The 17658-nt window shown below is 42.4% G+C and overlaps 2 protein-coding genes across 2 annotated transcripts in view; one reads left to right on the top strand and one right to left on the bottom strand.

Annotated features, from left to right (window-relative positions):
* SENP5 (SUMO specific peptidase 5) overlaps nt 1–17658 on the top strand; it is a 180530-nt gene that overhangs the window by 50233 nt on the left and 112639 nt on the right. The window lies entirely within an intron of this gene.
* AHSG (alpha 2-HS glycoprotein) lies at nt 2713–9496 on the bottom strand. Its single transcript, XM_083848397.1, has 7 exons — nt 9215–9496; nt 7688–7798; nt 6665–6749; nt 5608–5771; nt 5202–5315; nt 4253–4333; nt 2713–3340 (listed from the first exon to the last, which is right to left on the bottom strand). Exons 1-7 carry the CDS (start codon nt 9416–9418, stop codon nt 3062–3064), a joined length of 1038 nt encoding a protein of 345 aa, XP_083704523.1. The 5' UTR covers nt 9419–9496; the 3' UTR covers nt 2713–3061.

The raw sequence follows: 17658 nt of genomic DNA, 5'->3' as shown, positions 1-17658 counted from the left end.
TTTAGCCCAGCAATGCTCAAAGGACGTTCCTCTGTGAGACAGCAAAAGCTGTCACAGGGAGTGTCTATAGAAAGCTGAGTGGGGTTTTATATACAGCCAGGAAGACCTGCAACAGCGCTGGGGCCGAAACTCTTCTAGGAAGGCCTTGGTTGGTGACAGACAGAGAAAACTCAGATAGGGACACAGGGCCGCTAGACTGAGCCACCGCAAGTGTCACCAGCTGCTTTTCAGACTGAGAGTGAGGGCTGATGTACGGACTGTATCCTGGAGGGAAGGGACACAGGAGATGAATGTTGAGAAACGCTGCTGTAGCCATAGTAGAGGAACAGCAGAAGCAGCAATGCAGACGCACTCACATTGTTCCTTGTGCCTGGGAATGCTTCCCCTGCGGCTACAGCATAATAACTCATTTTCTTTATCCTTACAGTACATGGCATTTCTATGGAGATGGGTGCCAGTTAGTACTGGCTGTGTCGGTGCCTCTTATAATGAGGAATTGTTATCCCTGACTCTGTTCTTTGTGCTCTTCCTCCCACTGGAAAGGAAAAAAATTCTCTGTTCAAGTAGCTGACCTCGAAACATGGACACAGCTGGGAAATCTGAGCATGTCCGGGCAAAGCAGCATATGAAGTACATATGCTTTAGCAAAACAGGGTTTGAAAAAGCTGAAAAGCATTGTCAGTCAGTGAAGCAGACCTGACAAAACTATTCATGCTGCATTTCAAGAAAGGAGTCATTCGAATTTTATGTATTGCCATTTAATAGCGCTCCCTGCCCAGTAAATCTATTACTAAATACCGAATCTGTTACTGAGGTCCAGGTGCATGAATACAGGGCTGTGCTCGGGGTACACAAACTGACTGCTTCGAAACAGTTATGGAAAATGTGTCTGTAAGAGGCAAGTGTTAAGGGGAAAAATGATGCGCAGTTACTAACTGGAATCACAAGGAAGTACAGAGCAATTCTACTATTTTTTTTATTTTAGGAAAAAAACGAGTAGCTAGGCCAGGTGTAAGTGAGCATCTGTGAAGTGTGGGGGCTGCAGGTGCTCTGCTACATATCCTCACTTTGTGTGGCTGGAAATTGCAAAAAGAAAATGCAGCGTTTCTTGAGTTCAGAGATCCCCGCAGGCCGGGATCCCTTTTGTAAACTTGCTGCTTCTGGTAACAGATAAAGAATTTACTAAGTCTGGAAAATGCTGTCTGGTATAACGTAGCTCCGACTCCATTATATATAAGACAATTTGTACGGTTTAGTTAAGGTGAATCCTAGCTTTAAAAATCCGAAAGCTAGGAAAACTCTTTGTTCCAGGGAAGTTAGAAACCCAGTCTTGTGTATCTGAAGCCACAGTAATTCAGATCTGAAGTTACAGTAATGCAGATAGTAGTAGCCATTTCGTTACGTCCTGTACCGCGTCTCCTGCAGCGGGTATGCGGAGGCCAGCCGCCTTCCCGCTGCAGAAATTTCATGCAGCTCAGTACCGGCACTTTCAAAATAAATGGCTGGGCGCTGAACAAACGGGAGTCACAGCTTTACAACGAAGCAAAAAGCCCCGGGCACCTGCCTGGCATGTAACTTCTGCAATTGCCTGCAACACACGGCCTGCGAGAACTCAGCGTGTTCCTCAAACGGGAGAGCTGCTGCCCTACAGGGGGGAGCTTGTTGGCAGGATGCCGCCATCACGTTATGCTGGGGCTCAGAGTTGGGGCTGGTTTTCCCTTTTTTCCCCTCCGCACACCCAGGCGAGCACTCATACAAGTACATAAGGCTTTTTCTTTTCGCCATTGACACAGCAGAGCAGAAGCTTTCCGTATACCAACCTGTTGCACTGTCGCGAAGAGCAAATGTTAGTTGTGTTGCTTACTGAACGCCGCAAGGTTGTAACTAAGAGAATAGACTAGGTTATTTGAAGCAGTTCAGAAATGACGTGTTCTTCAGGTTTTGCTGCCTGCATGGTAATTATCTTGTAGCAAGTGCTGTTCCTGGTTAAAGATTCATGACCGTCTCTGAGACTGCTCCCCTGGGCCTGCACAATTCCAGTCTGGTAAAGATCTTTCTGGCCCCTGTGTCTTTTTACTTCTCTACCTAGAATAGATTTGGGCTGTAACACGTGAGAAACACAGGGAAGATCTGACTGCTAGGACAATGGTAAATTGCCATCACTGTCTGGGTCCTATTACATGAGTCGTGTGTCTGTAGTGTATTTTTATTCCTTTGAGCTGGTTTTCCCTCAGAGGCACACAAGGCGTACAGTACCCCAGGATCATATTGTGCCTGTGTATCTGCTGGAGGACAGAGAAGACACATGTGCGTGGTTGGGAGTATCGATGCTTTCAGCCTGTGCAGCAATGTGTTCTGATTCTTTGTTCTTTTTGTAGGCATCGACGCTCTCATTATTCTTTATGTCATATCCAAAATTATTGAGGTTTTTCTGGTGGGTACTAAAAGGAGGTACATGCTAGGAAACACTACAGGTGGAAGGGAAAAATACATTTTTTTCCTGCCACTTCTTTAGTGCTGTTGGTGTGTGATCAAAAGAAAGGACTGACCTGATTTTCTGCAGCGCTCAGCACCCACACATCCCAGGGAAGCTGATGAGGAACGCAGGAGCTTACTGTTTTTGAAATCAGGCCCAGAATATGACTCATAATGCCATGAAGGAGATACTTGACAACTAAATGAAAAAATATACAGGGAGAAGGTACCAAAGCATTTTTGTTGAACATTTTATTGTGAAGTCATTTTTCGGCTGGTGTTTCTATCACAAAGCTACAACTGTTGTATAGCTCTTTCAACAGTTTCATTGAAACAATTTTTGCTGTATTTTAACTAGAGCATCCCTGTATGTAGAGAAAACAACTGCTGTAGGTTTCAGTCCCCTATATTTTGTAGCAGGCCTTTGCAAGATCCTGGCCTCAGCTCTGTTCTCTGGAGGGTGAAACTCAGTTGGGCCCAGAGTCAAGTTCTCAGCTATTTGCACCTGGTGTTGTGCTCCGTGTGTTGATGCTGCTGCTGCACGCCGATCCTTCAGTTAGTTGTCTTGCCATGGCTGTAACACAGCCTATATCTTGAAATAGCGAACCTTGCCAGGGCATGGAGGAGGAGGAAGCGCAAAGCCAACTGGGCGAGGGACTTTATCGTGCTGAGCAACCTCTGGAGCTGCTCTCTTTGCTACAGATTTTGCCAAAAGCACAGAAGAAGGAAACTCTGAAGAGCTGGATTCAGATGCAACAGGGCTGTTGTGGGAAAGTCTGAGGTTATGGTTAGTGAAGCCTTGTCCAGGGCTGGGTACCAGTCCTGCTGATGTGTCTTGGCCTGGGTGAGAGAAGGTAACTCCGGGCTGGAAAAGAAAAAGTTTGTGTGTGTGTTACAGTTATTGCATGTACAGTAACTGTGTAGGTTGCTTGGGATTTATCATATACAGGTCATCGATACCTTACTAGGTACCCTTCTCCTAACTAGGCACTGACTCCCAGCCCAGATACAAAATGTTTCTGACCAGCAGGAAAGTTTTGATTTGGATTTGAACACACATACACAGGAACCCAGAAACACATTTGTAGTATCCAGTGGATCATTATCATCAAATTCTGTGCTATGTGAACTTTCACTGTGATGTATGCGGCTAGTGAAACATCCAAACCGAGCTGCTCCTATAAACTGTATTCCTTCTTTCATATATCTTTTAGACAGTTAATTACTGTTGTGTTTCCAAGAGCTTTGGTCTGTAGGAAGTACTCGGTGACCAGTTAACTCTTCTCAAACCAATTGGAGGGTATAATACCTGGAGACCACTCAAGTCCTGTGCACACAGGTTTCTCACTTGCTATAGCAGTGCAGCTCAGGGTCCCTGAATTCAGTCAGGTCTAAGGACTGCCAGTAGCAAAAGCTCCCAGTTATTTGATCTACCACAGTTGCTCTTTTATTTTTTATACCTGGCTGCCCCTTCCCCTTAGCTGCGCAGAATTTGGTTCCCTTTGCCTTACTGGACACGTGAAGCTCCCAAATAGTTAGGAAAACAAACCACGTTAAGCATGAATGACAGAGGTGACACAATTCCTGGCACAGAAATCCATAGGACAACCAGGAGCCACCTTATCTTATTTTTTGGGATACAAAGTTAAACTGTTAAGTTATTGCAGATAGCTAATGCAGTCTACAGTGAAAGAGGTAAACTCAGGGCAATTGCTTCAAACAGTACTGGTAGGCTAGAATGCTTTGGAAAGGAAGGGAGTATCCACAGGTTTGGTACCTGGTGTCCGTACAGCTCGCAGTCTACTTGGAGATCCTCTTTGGGCCGTGTTACCATTGTTGCTCTGCAGAAACCGAAATTCTGGCAAAGCATAATAGAATCAAGAGAAAATAGTGAGAAAATAGAGGAGACCTGCATTAGAGTTTTTAATTTCAGTACATTTAGGAATAGCTACATCTCATGCTTTATCTGAGCAGTAAAGTGCTTGCTTTTTAGCATGTTGGACACAAAAGCCAAACTGTTTAAATGTGTAACCACCAAATAAGGGGAACTCCAGTATTCTTTTAGAATAAGACTGTTTGTGTGTCTGGATATAAGGGAGGGAAGGAATATGTAGGAATCTAGGTAAACTGTTCCCATCCACTGAATCTGCCTAGGACACTTTTGTTTCATCAGAACAAAACAAACAAACAAAAAAAAACAATATATAGTATAGAGTATAGTTCAGTACAGTATATAGTACAGTATATAGTATATAGTATAGTACAGTATATAGTATAGTTCTCAAGAACCTATGCATGAAAACAAAGCATACCGACAGCACTTTAATTGTAGGAAGATAAAACAGTCTACTTTTTTGTTTTGTGTTTGTGTACTGCCCACTACAAAGGAGCTTGATTTCCTCAGGTGCACTTATTAAGAAAAGTAAATTATAATATATATTCTGTTTATTAAAAATATTTTGTGTTAAGGATGCTCTCGTCCTCAGCCCTTTTTGAAATATATTCAAATGCATTAGGATTCAACCCAGATACATCAGAGAGAAGAGAAAGGTGTGATATAGCTTTAGAAAGCATGCATTGAAAAGCGTATCATGGTGGTATACAACTCTTGCACTTTCTTTCATTCTCACAAAGGTCTATTCCTGTACAAGTGCAAGTGCATCACAGCATGCCTCTTTTCTACCTCTGAGCTGGCGAGATCAGGATGGATGTGCTGGCGTACTTACAGACTGATCCTCAGGAAGCAGTTGACAAGCCTCCAGATTAGCTTTAGCCTCTTCTGCTGTGCAGTTTGTGGCAGCCACAGCAAACTCAACAGAGACCATGTGCACTGGGTGATACTGATAAAACAGGAAGAATGTTTAAATGACTTTGCAGTGTTTGCAACTGCAGAGCTGCTGGGGAAAGATAAAAGGCAAATGTTGTGACTTGTAGCTCTGCATCTCCCACAGAAGTCAAAGGGAATCCTGTGGCTAAGATGACACAAAATGCTTGGGAAATCAAGAGCAATTCAGTAGGGCAATTTAAAGCAAATTCAGATCTGTTTGCACGCATAACTAGTTACCACTGCTCAAGCGCCATGGAAGAAATGCTCTATTTACATGGAAGGGCAGACTTAGTTCTAGTAATTACCTGTATTTTGGCTCTTCCAATCTCAAGGAGTCTGAGGTAGGCATCAGGGGTTTTGCTGTTGTGGTCATTGAGGGCAGCAGTTACAGCTGCTAACACCTCAGTGTTGTTTAGACTCGCAAGGAGCAGGCAGTCAGGGCAGAGCTGGAGAACATCTTCACGTGAGTCTGCAGTAGGAACAGATTATGTTTCAATCTCATCAGAGGTTGCTTTGAAAGACGGTGCAGACCTATTCAGTGACGCAAAACGCTGTGTTTCACCATCTGTCCCAAATTATAGCGCAAGGATTTTTTTCAGCACAAACTATAGATGGCAGTATTTCACACGACTTTTGCTTTTCATGTCCTGAAGTCTTCATGCAAGCAAAAGTCTTGTGGGCTTCAATAGCGCATTTCAAATGCTCAGGTGTTAATCATTTTTCTTTCTGGCAAACTATCCATGGCACCAATGAAAAGATGCCACAGGTCACACAAGAAATGGTGGAAAAATTAAAGTCTTTTAATTTGTCGGAATTGTGTTTGCAAGAGTGTGTTTCATTCACTCACCAGTTTTAAAAACAGTCCTGAAAACATTGCATACCCAGCAAAGAGCTCTCACGCAGAGCATGCAGAACAGATTCCACTTTCCCATGGCAATATCAAAAATGCCAGGTTTAGTAAATAAAGGGCACCTGGCAAAGGGGTTCTGAAGATCAACAAACTCTAGTAAATTCAGACCAGCAAGGAATCAAATTCTTAAGGAAAAGCCTCAGTGCTTCAGTGCCAGCCATCTCTAGGTCAAATCTGGGAAGTGCTCCCGAGGTAGGCTTAGCATATCTTAGCTGTTAGAGTAAAGAGGAGCTAAGAGAGGGGGCCAGGTTTGTAGGTGAGTGAAATCATAAAAGGGAAGAAGTGACTTCCAGAACAGCTGGTTTTAGAAAACCCATTTTTGTTTTTCTTTTATGCCATATTTATACACAGTACTTGCCAGTGTTTTAGAATTAGAGGGGCTAGTGAACTGTGGCAACTGCTATAGCAATGCTCCAGCCTTTAGATTCAAACACAAAGACACAAATCTTTACCTGCATGTGAGTGGCATTTACTAGCAAGTACAGACAGCTTTCCATTCAAGTTCTGCAGTTTAACATCACAGTCACCCTCAACTGCCTAGAGAGAGACAAAAATCAAAGGGTTACATTGTACAGATAGATAGGAATTTCTGAAAAAGGCAATGATTGCTATATTCAAAAGAACAGATCCTGGCCGAGTGTTCCTGCAGAATCAGCCTGATTGCAAAGACCTTGGCAGGCCTGTCCTGATGTCTGTGATTTTGTAAAAGGCAGACCCGGACAGCAAAATTCAGATCCTAATCTGGATCTCAGAAGTATCAGAAATGCCGCGGTATCTAGGTTATAGACGTTTAGTTCAGGTTCCTCTCTCATAAAGAGCAGAGAATACGAATCCTTATGAATTAAGACCTTCTGCAGAGCTGTTTGATAACACTCGCGCTGTAATCTCGGCTGGTCAGTGGCCATGGTAACAGCACTGTGCTGCCTTGTGTGAGCTGGCTCGCATGCAGCATCCAACAGGGGAGGAGATGTCAAAGGCAAAGCTGAGAAGAGGGAACAGTTAGTTACCTCCCCCAGCATGGAAAATGGGATCCAAGCCCTGGTGAATACAGGGGTGGATTTAGTCATGAGCTTTGCGAATTGGGCCCCGATCTAGAAACAGGAGGCTTAAATTGTCAATTGCTCACTCTGCTTTCTGCTTAGGAAGCAAAGCTGCCTGTACTCAGACAACACTTCCAGTGCTTTGCTTAGGGGAAGCTTTTCACAGCTGGATCACACTTGCATAAGAACAAAATATCTGAGGCCAGTAAATTCCAGCAGAGCATTGCTGTGAGGGCAGAGCCCTGGCTGAAGGGAATAGCTCTGCTGCAGTCACTGGTGGCTAGACTTGACGTAATTTCCCTAGTTAACACCCCACATGTAGCCAAGGGAAGGTTGTGTTTGTACCTTATGATCTAACTGATCATAACTGGCCCCGAGCATCAACACACTGAGCTTGTACTTTTGCACCAAGGTAGTAATGCTTTGGATACTCACATGTTCTGTGAAGCTCCTTACTGTGCAATTTGCAAGAGGTGTAGGGCTAAGAATGGGACATGTGGTCTCCAACAAGTCAAGTTCAAGAAACAGTATCTCATTATTTGGCCCCTGGAAGAAAAAAGCAAGAAAAGTGGTATTTACTTCTCAAAACATCACCAGATTTCTTCCCTGGGGCTGAGCTGTGGTCTCTTGCTGACTGTCGTTGGGTAGCTCCAGGTATATGCTAGAGTGTCTGAATAGTTCCTTACTGTATAACTTCATAAGAAACAAGAGCTGCTTTTTTAGCTGGAGTAAGTCTAGATTGTCCCACTGATGTCCCACTATTTTTTTTTTATCAGCTAAAGAGCTGGCCCATAATTTTTCAAAAGTCCAGTTTGCATATAGTGGGTCGGGTCTCTTAAGTTAACTTGATTTTATTTTGTTGGGTAGTTTTAAAAAATCAACAGCTGGTTTTGTTGATGAAAAAAATCTGTATCTATAACCAGATACCAGATAAACTCCGCATACTGGTGTACATTGGGCTGTCCCATTTACTCCATTGGAATTACACTGAATTCCACCACATAAATTCCAGCCTCAATATTCATGTTCTTTATGGACTGACAGATCTTTTATGGTTGTTCCCAAACATTTTCAACTCTAATGTAAGACATGTGAATGGCAGGGCAGCAATGAGGCTCCCTAGCACTGAAATTAACTCTGAGGTTTGAGTCGTGAGTGATTCCTTTTAAACCAATGAAGTTATTTTAGAGTAAAAGTATTAAATGAGAGCAAACCACTGTCACCAGTGTTTTTGTGTAAGTAACCTTGGGGACACTTCTAATCTCATTAATGATTGCTCCATTCTCTAGTAAATGACATCTTCTCTCTCTTGTCAAGTAGCAAACAGCCCTGGAGTTTCATTCTCGTTAATAATTGCAGCCCTTTCCAGTGGTTTGAGAAAATCAAGGATTCTAAATGTGTGCATGCGTTGTATTCATGACCATTTCTACTGCCTTTCTAGATGGCTAGAATGATGTGAGTAGATCTTAGTGGAAATGAGACTGCAAAGCACAGTTACTTCCATTCAGCTTCCTTGTCAGCTCAATGGGATATTAGGTAAAATTCATACCTACTCCAAAATCACTAATAGCATGGAGTTACGGTAGGTATGCATTTAGCCAATAAATATTACCTGCATCATGAGAATTATCCTCACAGTTTCTCTCCAGATTAGCTACCGGGCTCATGAATCAGCACTGTGAGTGATCTGCCCTAGCAGGCGTGCTGCATTTCTGAACTGAGCTCTTTCTAGCATTGTACCAAAATAACTTAACGTTTCTCTCCCCCCCTCTGTTCTGCTCTTTGAGAGATGCATTCCAGTGACCTGGATTCTCAACCGCTAAAAGGTGGCATTGCACCATTTAAATCAATAGAGCCCTGCTGATTCCCCCCGGTGAGGATCCAGCCCTTGGCAGGGCTCGTTGGTCATTTCCAAGCGTTCCCAGTTTAACGCAGGGCTCAGCGTGCAGTCTCCTCACTTACCTGCGGCAGCACGCGGACTTGCTCGATTCTGTTCAAGGCAAACTTGTATCCGTGGTGGCTGTGGTCATTAATGTAATTCACAGCTACCTCAGCTGCTGCTTCAGATTCTGGGTCATCGCAGCCCAAGGGAGGCGGGGGAGCTGTGGGTACAGCTCTGTGAATTGGAAGTTGAACAAGCAGTATTAAAGCTAGTAGTGCCTTCATGGCACCCAGAGAAAATCGATCCCTCTCAGAAGTAAAGGTCTAAGAATACTGTTCAGATGGTGGCTAGGTAGCTGGAACCGGGGACTCATTTATATAGTACATACCACAGACTTTGCATGAGTGCATGTCTGATATTTGTCCCGGTTCCAAGAATGCATTGCAAACAACAAAAGAGAAAAGTAAATGTTAGGACATCAGGCTGACTGATTAATATTGGCCAAAGTAAATTTTATCAGGTAGGACATTGCGAAGTCTGCTAAAAAGAAGAAAGCATCAGCAAAAAATTAAGATAATTTTTACATGCTCCTCTACCAACTAAGTACAGTACATGCAAGAGAAAGATGATCCCTACTGTTAAATGTGGAGAGATGCTAGGGCTGGTTAAGCTTTCTGATAAACAGGACCCATTCTGTTAGGGACCAAATCTCACCAGACACCCGTGTAAACTGGGAGAGCAGAACCATGATAAATTAGAAAACAGAATTTGAATCGGTTCTAAGGATCACATTCAGCAGCGAATTTAATTATATAGCAGCTTTTGTCACTGAATTCATTTGGAATAGGAAATGAGACGTAGTTTCTAAATCTTTTGCATCAGCTCTTTATTTCTCTGATTAATCTGAATATTTCCAGTAATTCCTGTTCCGATATTCAGATTTTATTCTGCAATGCAGGTGTTTTGGAGAAATTTTCATGGAATATGTTGTACAGATTTGAGGGTTTGATATAAGACCTGAAAAGGCACAAAATTGTTTTTAAGAACTTAGATCAAAATTAGCTGCTTAAATCTAGACTAGTGTGCCAAAAAAAATCCCCATCCAGTTAGGCACGTATTATTATGGTTTTGCATTGCTCAGCTGACCTAAACAAAACAAAGTTTGTTTTCCATCTAAGGTCATTTGAGTGCCATGAGCTGGGCACTGCAGTGCCTAAATCCCCAAGTTTTAGTGTGCCAGATGAACTCTGAGCATACCTAAGGCACCCCGATAGACGGTTCAAGCCAGAGAAGGCAATGGTGGCTCTCCATAACCGTTTAAGAGTTAAACCAGTTTCCTAGCAAGTAGGAAATGAGGTACAAATCTCCCACGTTTGAAGTTGTGCCTGGACTTCCAGAATGTGGATTAGCTTTACTCTGGAGCAGCCACCTCACCTGACTTTCAAATACCTGAATGAAAATGCCCGAATTATGTATAGAAAGAGAGCGAAAGGGAGAAGTGTGAGGCTGCTGGTAGCGATTCTGTGATTCAGCCAGAGAGCAGCTAAGCAGTGCTGGACCCCGCCTTTATATTTAGTTTCACAGTGTCTGTGTGTACAAAACAATGACTGGAAAACAACAATGTTCTGTGGAGCAGAATATAGCTTCTAGGATGTGTTCAGCATTTATGGTCTTTAATTAAGGCTTTGTATTTTTCTCCGGATAGACTCTAGCTAGAAAGACTGTAGCTCAATCAGGAGAAAAGTTTTTTTCCTGTGGGGATTTTGGCATGGGTTTCTATGATCCATTTTATGGTGGTGATCAGACTGAGAATTGTGAAGGTCCCCTCTGGCTTTAAAATGTCTGAACTTCTGTTGTCATTTTCAAGGAGTTCAGGAATTAGTTGCAAATTCGAGATGAATAGGAGGACTTCAGCATATTTAGAAGTTTTCACTTTCGATAAATATTTCTCAGCTTGTATGATAGTGTGACGGGGACTAAAAGACAAAAGGTGAAAAAAAAGTCGAGTTATGTCTCTTTCTACTAGAATTTGGAAACGTGGAAAACAGCATAAGTAGGAATGGTTCTGTTGGACAAATGAAGTGATGAAGGAGATCTGGAAGAGATTAAAAAGGTGAAATTATTTCCTTCGGCTACAAAGATGGAATGATTTCCTTCTTTTATGTGTAGGATGAGGTGAGCTCTAGATACTAGGATTTGCATATTGAAGAGATTCCTGGGGAAAAGAAAGGCTCTTTCTATCTCATGCAGGAAAAAAAATACTCTAAGCATGATTGATTTCTTCCCTTTGCTTGAAATCAGGTGTTGTTTGGCATTTGTTCTATTGTGTGGATGATCATTTGTCTTCTTGACTTTGACCTGGAACACTTAAACGATGAAGGTTTTGTGTCCCAAAATCACCCACCCTTTGAGTGTTTGTTGTGGGTATCTTTTGAATCATGATAAATGTATTTAGAAGTTAGCATTTGACTTTGTATTTTTAATCCATGCTTCAATTTCTAATCTGTGAATCCTTAAATTCTGTCTTTCCTTTTTTTTTCTGTGAAGCATTGAGGTAAATTTCCAACAGGTGCAGACTGAAATTGGTTTTCACCTAAGTGACATATAATTACAACTGTGAAGGACTTGGACCATGATTTATAAATTAAATGTTATCATTGCTCAGTTTCTTAGGTTACATCTGCTCCATTTCAGAGTTGCAAATACTGTAGGTTGTATTACATTTCTGTAATCAAGCTCTAGGTATTCCTAAACATATCATATAAATCAGCTCAGACAACTTCAGGGTCCATTTTCAAAGAACAACTTTAAAACCTCAAATAGCAAACAGAATTTATTATCTTGTTTCTTCCCTCTCCCTTGTCACTCGCATTCCATATTCCATTTACCAAGCAGGATAAAAGGGAAATACTTCGGAGTCCACTGAACCTCATCGCAGTTTCTCTGGAGGCTTCCCCAAGACCTTCCCCTCTCGGTGACTGCCTGAACTTTCTTCTTTGGCATGCCAAGGACCAGAAATGTGCCTGCATGACTATCAATATTCAGTGCAATGCAGGGGGTTTGCAGCTAGCACTTTTTTGGGGTGACTTGTGATATGCGTGAGGAAGTGGGTATTTGTTTTTTATGCTTGGAAATGGCATTTGAAAAAGCAGTCAGGTAGTTTGGCTACAGGTGTTACAACAAAAGAGCCTTTTGCTGTTTGGATACAGACGAGCACAGATCTGCCTGATTATTCCCTTGTGGAAGGGAGATTGCTGATGTCAGTTCCCTTGCAGGCCTGTGTCCCGTCACAGCTGGCCCTTTTTAGGCACCCTCCCTCAAGAGGCAATAATTGCAGAAGCAACTTCTCTTTGAATTCAGCACAGATCTATTCTTTCATGTCTGGGGCATAGTAAAAAGTTGGCCTTTTGTAGTGGCTACGAATAGTTCTTCCAGCCCAAGAAAGTGAGCCGACTTCCACAGGCTCCTGGACAGAAGGTCACATCTTGACCCTGCTGAGGTGAACAAGTCTTTCACGTCAGTAGTGTTAGACTTTGGCCCTAGTGAAATTAGGTTGCATGGAAGACTTGACAAGGCTTCACTGTGATGGAAATAGAACAAGCTGGCTTTACTGCCCTTGTTATATAAAATACAGTATTGATTCCACGCTCAAGAGTTGAGGCTCCACTGAATCTCAGTTCTTAATAATTCATATAAACTGCAATGGAAAGGTGAGTTGATGGTATTGTTTTTTGTTTTTTTTTTCTCTCCCCTTTTTTTTGGTTGGATGCTTAGAACAACTAGTGATGATTGGAAGCTCGCTGCCCCTGCTCGGTGTCATCTGAAAAAAAGCAAAGAATTGCTTCCACGAGATGTCAAGTTGGTACCTTTCTGAGCACCAAATTCAAACAAATTAAACAAGCAAACAGATAAATATAATCTTTTTAAAGCTTCAGATCTAAGTTGAACACTTGTGGGGATTTCTGAGGCTCTTTTTTTTTTTTTTCAAATTACTGAAACATCGTTTTTTTGGTACAGCAGACAGAACTGGTCCAGTTCTCTGCACCACATCAAAAGATGCATTTCTGAGCAGTCAGGCATTGTACAGTACTGCAAAACTTAATCACCTCTTGCTTTACACTTGATTAAGTACATTACTTTTGGATCATCGAGTTCACAAGATATTGGAACATTAGGGTTGTCTCCTGTATGGCCATCACCTACACAGAAACCTGCACATAAGGCAAGAAAACATCTGCAGGGAAGATGTTATAAAGTCACCGCTCTTGTCAAGGCAGCTTTTATTGTCTTTTTTAATGACAGTGTATTCAGCATTTGAAAATAAAATGCATGAAAACCTACAGAAATTTCTTACTGTGAGAAATAAAATGTGCAGAAGTGGTATCTAATTTGTGAGCTCCTAGTTTTTGGTGCCTACCCAGAGATTCCTTTTCACTGAACTTTGCTGATCTTGATTTTTTTCTCTCTCTCTTAGCTATTATTTCCATTTTATAGTTATTTCCCACATTACTCCTGTGTTCTGAAATAACTCACTGGTTTTGGTAAAATGTTTCAGTATTGTTGGGTAAAAAGATCTATTCTAAACATTAGAGGAATTTAAAAGTTGGGCTAACTAGATGCCATTCAGTAAAAGTTTAGGGATTCATGGAATACTGGAGATGTAGCAGGACTGAGAGGGTTGAAATTTGGGCTTCCAGAAATAGTACTGATTGTTTGAGATAAACGTTATTTGCTGGAGTTTCCTTTCAAAAACTGTATTGCTTTTTTGAAAGAGCATGAAAAGTTGTTGAGAATTCTGAAATTTTTACTGGAATTAAAGTTCTAATTTTTGACCATCTCTCCCAGACAAAGCCAACCAAATCTATTTCTGTTCTGTTCTGTCTTGTTCTATTTTGCTCTTCTATTGTCTGTGCCACTGAAATACTTGAGTGCCTTCCAGAAGTACATCAAGTGACATAACTAGCATTTGTTACATGAGAGTCTATTCTCCTTTTCTTCCCAGTGGGAAGCTTATATAAGATGTTTTGTCTTAGCGAAGTTTTTGATTGATTTAAATTTTCCTCTCCATTTCCGCATTTTCTCTGCTGTGTGTTTTGATGTTGCAGCCAGTAACAACAAGAGTTTTCTGAGATGAGGGTTTTCAAGCCTCTTGTATGACTCTTACCCTATGTTATGCTACACTGATATGTAAGTCCGCCCTTAATTTTTATACTTTTTATCCTTTTATCAAGGTCAGAGTTACTTATGTTGCCATGCAACACTTAACAACAGGGAATTTTTGCTTCAGTAGGGATGTCATGGTTCTCTCAGTTTCAGGCCTGTGCAATGTGACGGCTGTGGGAAAGTTTGCTGGAGATGGATAGGAAGCAACTGTGAAATCAGAGATTAGCAGTTACTGACGTTTTTCATTTGGCTTCATGTTCCTATGCTGGTTTGGGTTTCCAGCTTCTGTGGGTGCTCACCTTGATCAGTGCCTCATAGCAGAACCCAGAACAAATAAAGCAAGATACCTGGGAAGAGACTGTGGAGCTGAACAGCGGGAGCCAAGGGCGGATCTGGTGGCAGAAACAGAATATTTCTCTCTGAGTAAACAGACGCCCTATGGTCAGGCCGACCTCTTCTTGTCTCAGCGATAAGCACATCAACCTAAGTGAATTTAAACTCCACTTACCATGAGAACCAGTGGCGGTCCTGGCGTTAGCAGGGTGTCCACAGACACACAGCCCAAGTTTAAAGAGGCAAATTGAAACATGCGACATTAATTCCTTCTACTTACAGGAACATTAGAAGAAGTAAATTCACAATTGGTCTGGAGACTGTCATGTCCTATGATGCTGCTAGTCTCTTTGATGGAAAACTCCATGTGATAACTCCACAGGTTACCTTCCCTTGCTGAGTTAAATCCTGAAATTTAGTAGCAAGTGTTAGGGAAACCTGCTGTGCTCTTGGATTCCCACATGCTCAGCTGCAATGACATATTTTTGATGTGAGAAACCAAGTTCACTCTTGGCATTGTAAGTGAGTGCTTTTTGCACTGAATTTGGGAGGAAAAGCTGTACATTCATTCTTATGCTGTGGCAGTCTTTAGCTTGCTATTTGTTAGACAAAGGAGGGCTGCCTCTAAGAACGTGAAATTGGTACTTCACTATACTGAGCTACTGGTTTGGAAACACTGCGTGTGTCTCCTTGTGGGGGCTCGCTGGCATAAGTGAGAGGAGGGTCCATGCAGTTACAGGACTGGGGAGAGGCGGGTGGGAGGGTGGCAAACTGCTGTGTTTTCTCACCTTGGAACACTCCTTCGGGGGCATGACAAACACAATCAATATCTCAGTGAGATTTACATAATTCTGACAAGCAAAAGACTTTTTTTTTTTTTTTTTGAATTAAAGTTATTTATTTTTGGTGAGGCATATGATCAGGAAGGGTTTTTTTACTGCTATTTGTCCATGTCATCCATTTATTCACTCTTTCTGCAGCCTTCAAGCCACATAGCTAAAAAGCTAGAACTAGGAGAGGAAACATGATGTGGACATTTTAATTTAATAGCATGGAGGCAATACATTACAACTTTTTTTTGCAATAGGGGAAGTGGGTCTTTCCAAGTCAGTGCAATTTGAAATAAATTATATAGACATTTCTTCTTAAGGATGTGAAATTTTCCATGTTAGACATAAAGTACGGATAACTTTTGTGACAGCAAAGTAGTTAAACTTACAGCTTTCCTAGCTGAGTTTATACATCAGTTTCACAGCAGACCTGGACTCCAAGCTGTCAAGAGCAATAAGCATGTGGTGCTCTGAACAGACACAGGTGCCCAGGTGACCTTCTCCTTAGTGTCTAGAAGAAAGGGAGATGTGAATGTAAGCATCACGGGCTGATTAAAAACAACATCCAGTGTCACGTTTGTATAAAGAGGTGAACATCAACACCTTTTCCTGATACACTTGTGAATTTGTTAAGTCGTGTAATGGCAAAGGAGAGCGAGCTGTAGCTTTGTTTACATTCAGCCGAGAGATTCTGAACCTAACAGTGGTGTTAAATTCTACCGGTTACAACGTGTGCTGTAACTGGCAGGTGCTGAACACTGCTTTTGTTCTTGCCCGCATGTAAAAATAACTCTCGGAGCCACACTGGTGAGGCTACACCATTTTTTGGTGGGCATCTCAGCCTTTTTCTCTGGCATATCCCCTCTGCTTGAAATTCCCAGCCATTGTCGGTGTTCATCTCTTGAACTGCCATATAGCCCTGCAAGGTCTTGAGAATCAGGTACTCAGGACAGGCTCAGGGAAATGCCAGCACAGACGGACAGATGTGTTACATGTGCTATGGAGAGCTAAAGCACTGTTGCAAGGAACTACTAGAGACTCTTTGTACACAGAGAAGCAAATAAGTGGTATTCCCTGTTCTGTAATCAAAAGCCATTCTTGGCTGGGGGAGATCCCTACAATAACATTCTTGCCTCCCCCTGAGAGAAGGAAGCCAATGATTATTCCGTTACCCTTCATTATCATTCAGTGTGGTATAAACTGGCCAGGACTTGAACTCTCAAGTGCCCAGGAGGGCCAGTACATGAATATACCTTGTGTCAGCAGAGGCCATTTCAAATAATACAGATGATGACAGATTGATGTTGGTAGCTCATTAGGCAAAGCACTGACCGAGACATCAAATTCCTTTCAGCAAGAGTATGGCTAGACTGTTTGCTGTTGTGTATTAATGGAGAGACACATTTTTCTTCTTTGATTTCTCTTGCTTCCTTCTTCCCACGTTTGCGTCAGACAGTGCTGACTATCAGATCTGTCATCATGCTTGACTTTCCTAATGCGAACAGCTGTGCCAGAAGAACCTAGGTGTAAAGCTAAACCAAATCCGTAGATACAGTATAGAGAGAACATTTCAACAAAAGACCTATGTTCACAAGCCTCCTGTGGCCTACAGATTTTAATGTAACACTTGGCTTCTAGCTAGTCCAGATCCGATAGTACAATCTTCCTACTGACGCCTGGAAAGATAGAGAACAGATTTGTGAAGCAGTGTAAGGTGTATTTAGGTTGCCACCTCCTTGATATGCTGCTGACTTCTGCACTTGTGGATTATGCTTTCACACTTTTGGAACATGCTTTATCCCTTGCAGTTAAGCTGGCATCCTGTGGGCCAGAGCTGGCTTTCTGCCTCTTCCTGAGGAAGATGAGGAGCAATTCTCTAAGCAGAAAACACTGTCACAGTCCTCTGCTTACCTGTCACAGTCCAGCAGAGCAAGCCAGGTTACTTCTGCCAGTACCTTCCTCCCCAGTGATCTGTCTGTCCGTGCACCCCAGCGGAGTGCAGTGGGCAACTTGCTGCAGAGAAGAGAGAGAGGTCCAAAACTTAGTGGAAGAAGGAAACCCTAGGCTATACTTGGTATTTGTGCCCTGCAAGGCTGAAATACTGTGTCGGCTGGGGGCCAAGTAAGGGCAAATGTGTCTGAGGCTTATTGGCCACGTGACTACCCCCGAAGGGCTGGTGCTGATGCCAGAAGAGAGGA

Source organism: Anser anser (genome assembly GCF_964211835.1).
Source record: "Anser anser genome assembly, chromosome: 9".
Classification (NCBI taxonomy): domain Eukaryota; kingdom Metazoa; phylum Chordata; class Aves; order Anseriformes; family Anatidae; genus Anser; species Anser anser.
This window is presented reverse-complemented; position numbering and strand designations above follow the sequence as displayed.

Excerpts from the sequence above, each read along its gene's own strand:
- AHSG (XM_083848397.1), bottom strand. The coding sequence starts at position 9,418 with ATGAAGGCACTACTAGCTTTAATACTGCTTGTTCAACTTCCAATTCAC. Across the intron at positions 7,799-9,214 it reads AAGTCCGCGTGCTGCCGCAG|GGGCCAAATAATGAGATACT; the intron begins GTAAGTGAGGAG and ends TTTTTCTTCCAG. Across the intron at positions 6,750-7,687 it reads TAAGGAGCTTCACAGAACAT|GCAGTTGAGGGTGACTGTGA; the intron begins GTGAGTATCCAA and ends GTCTCTCTCTAG.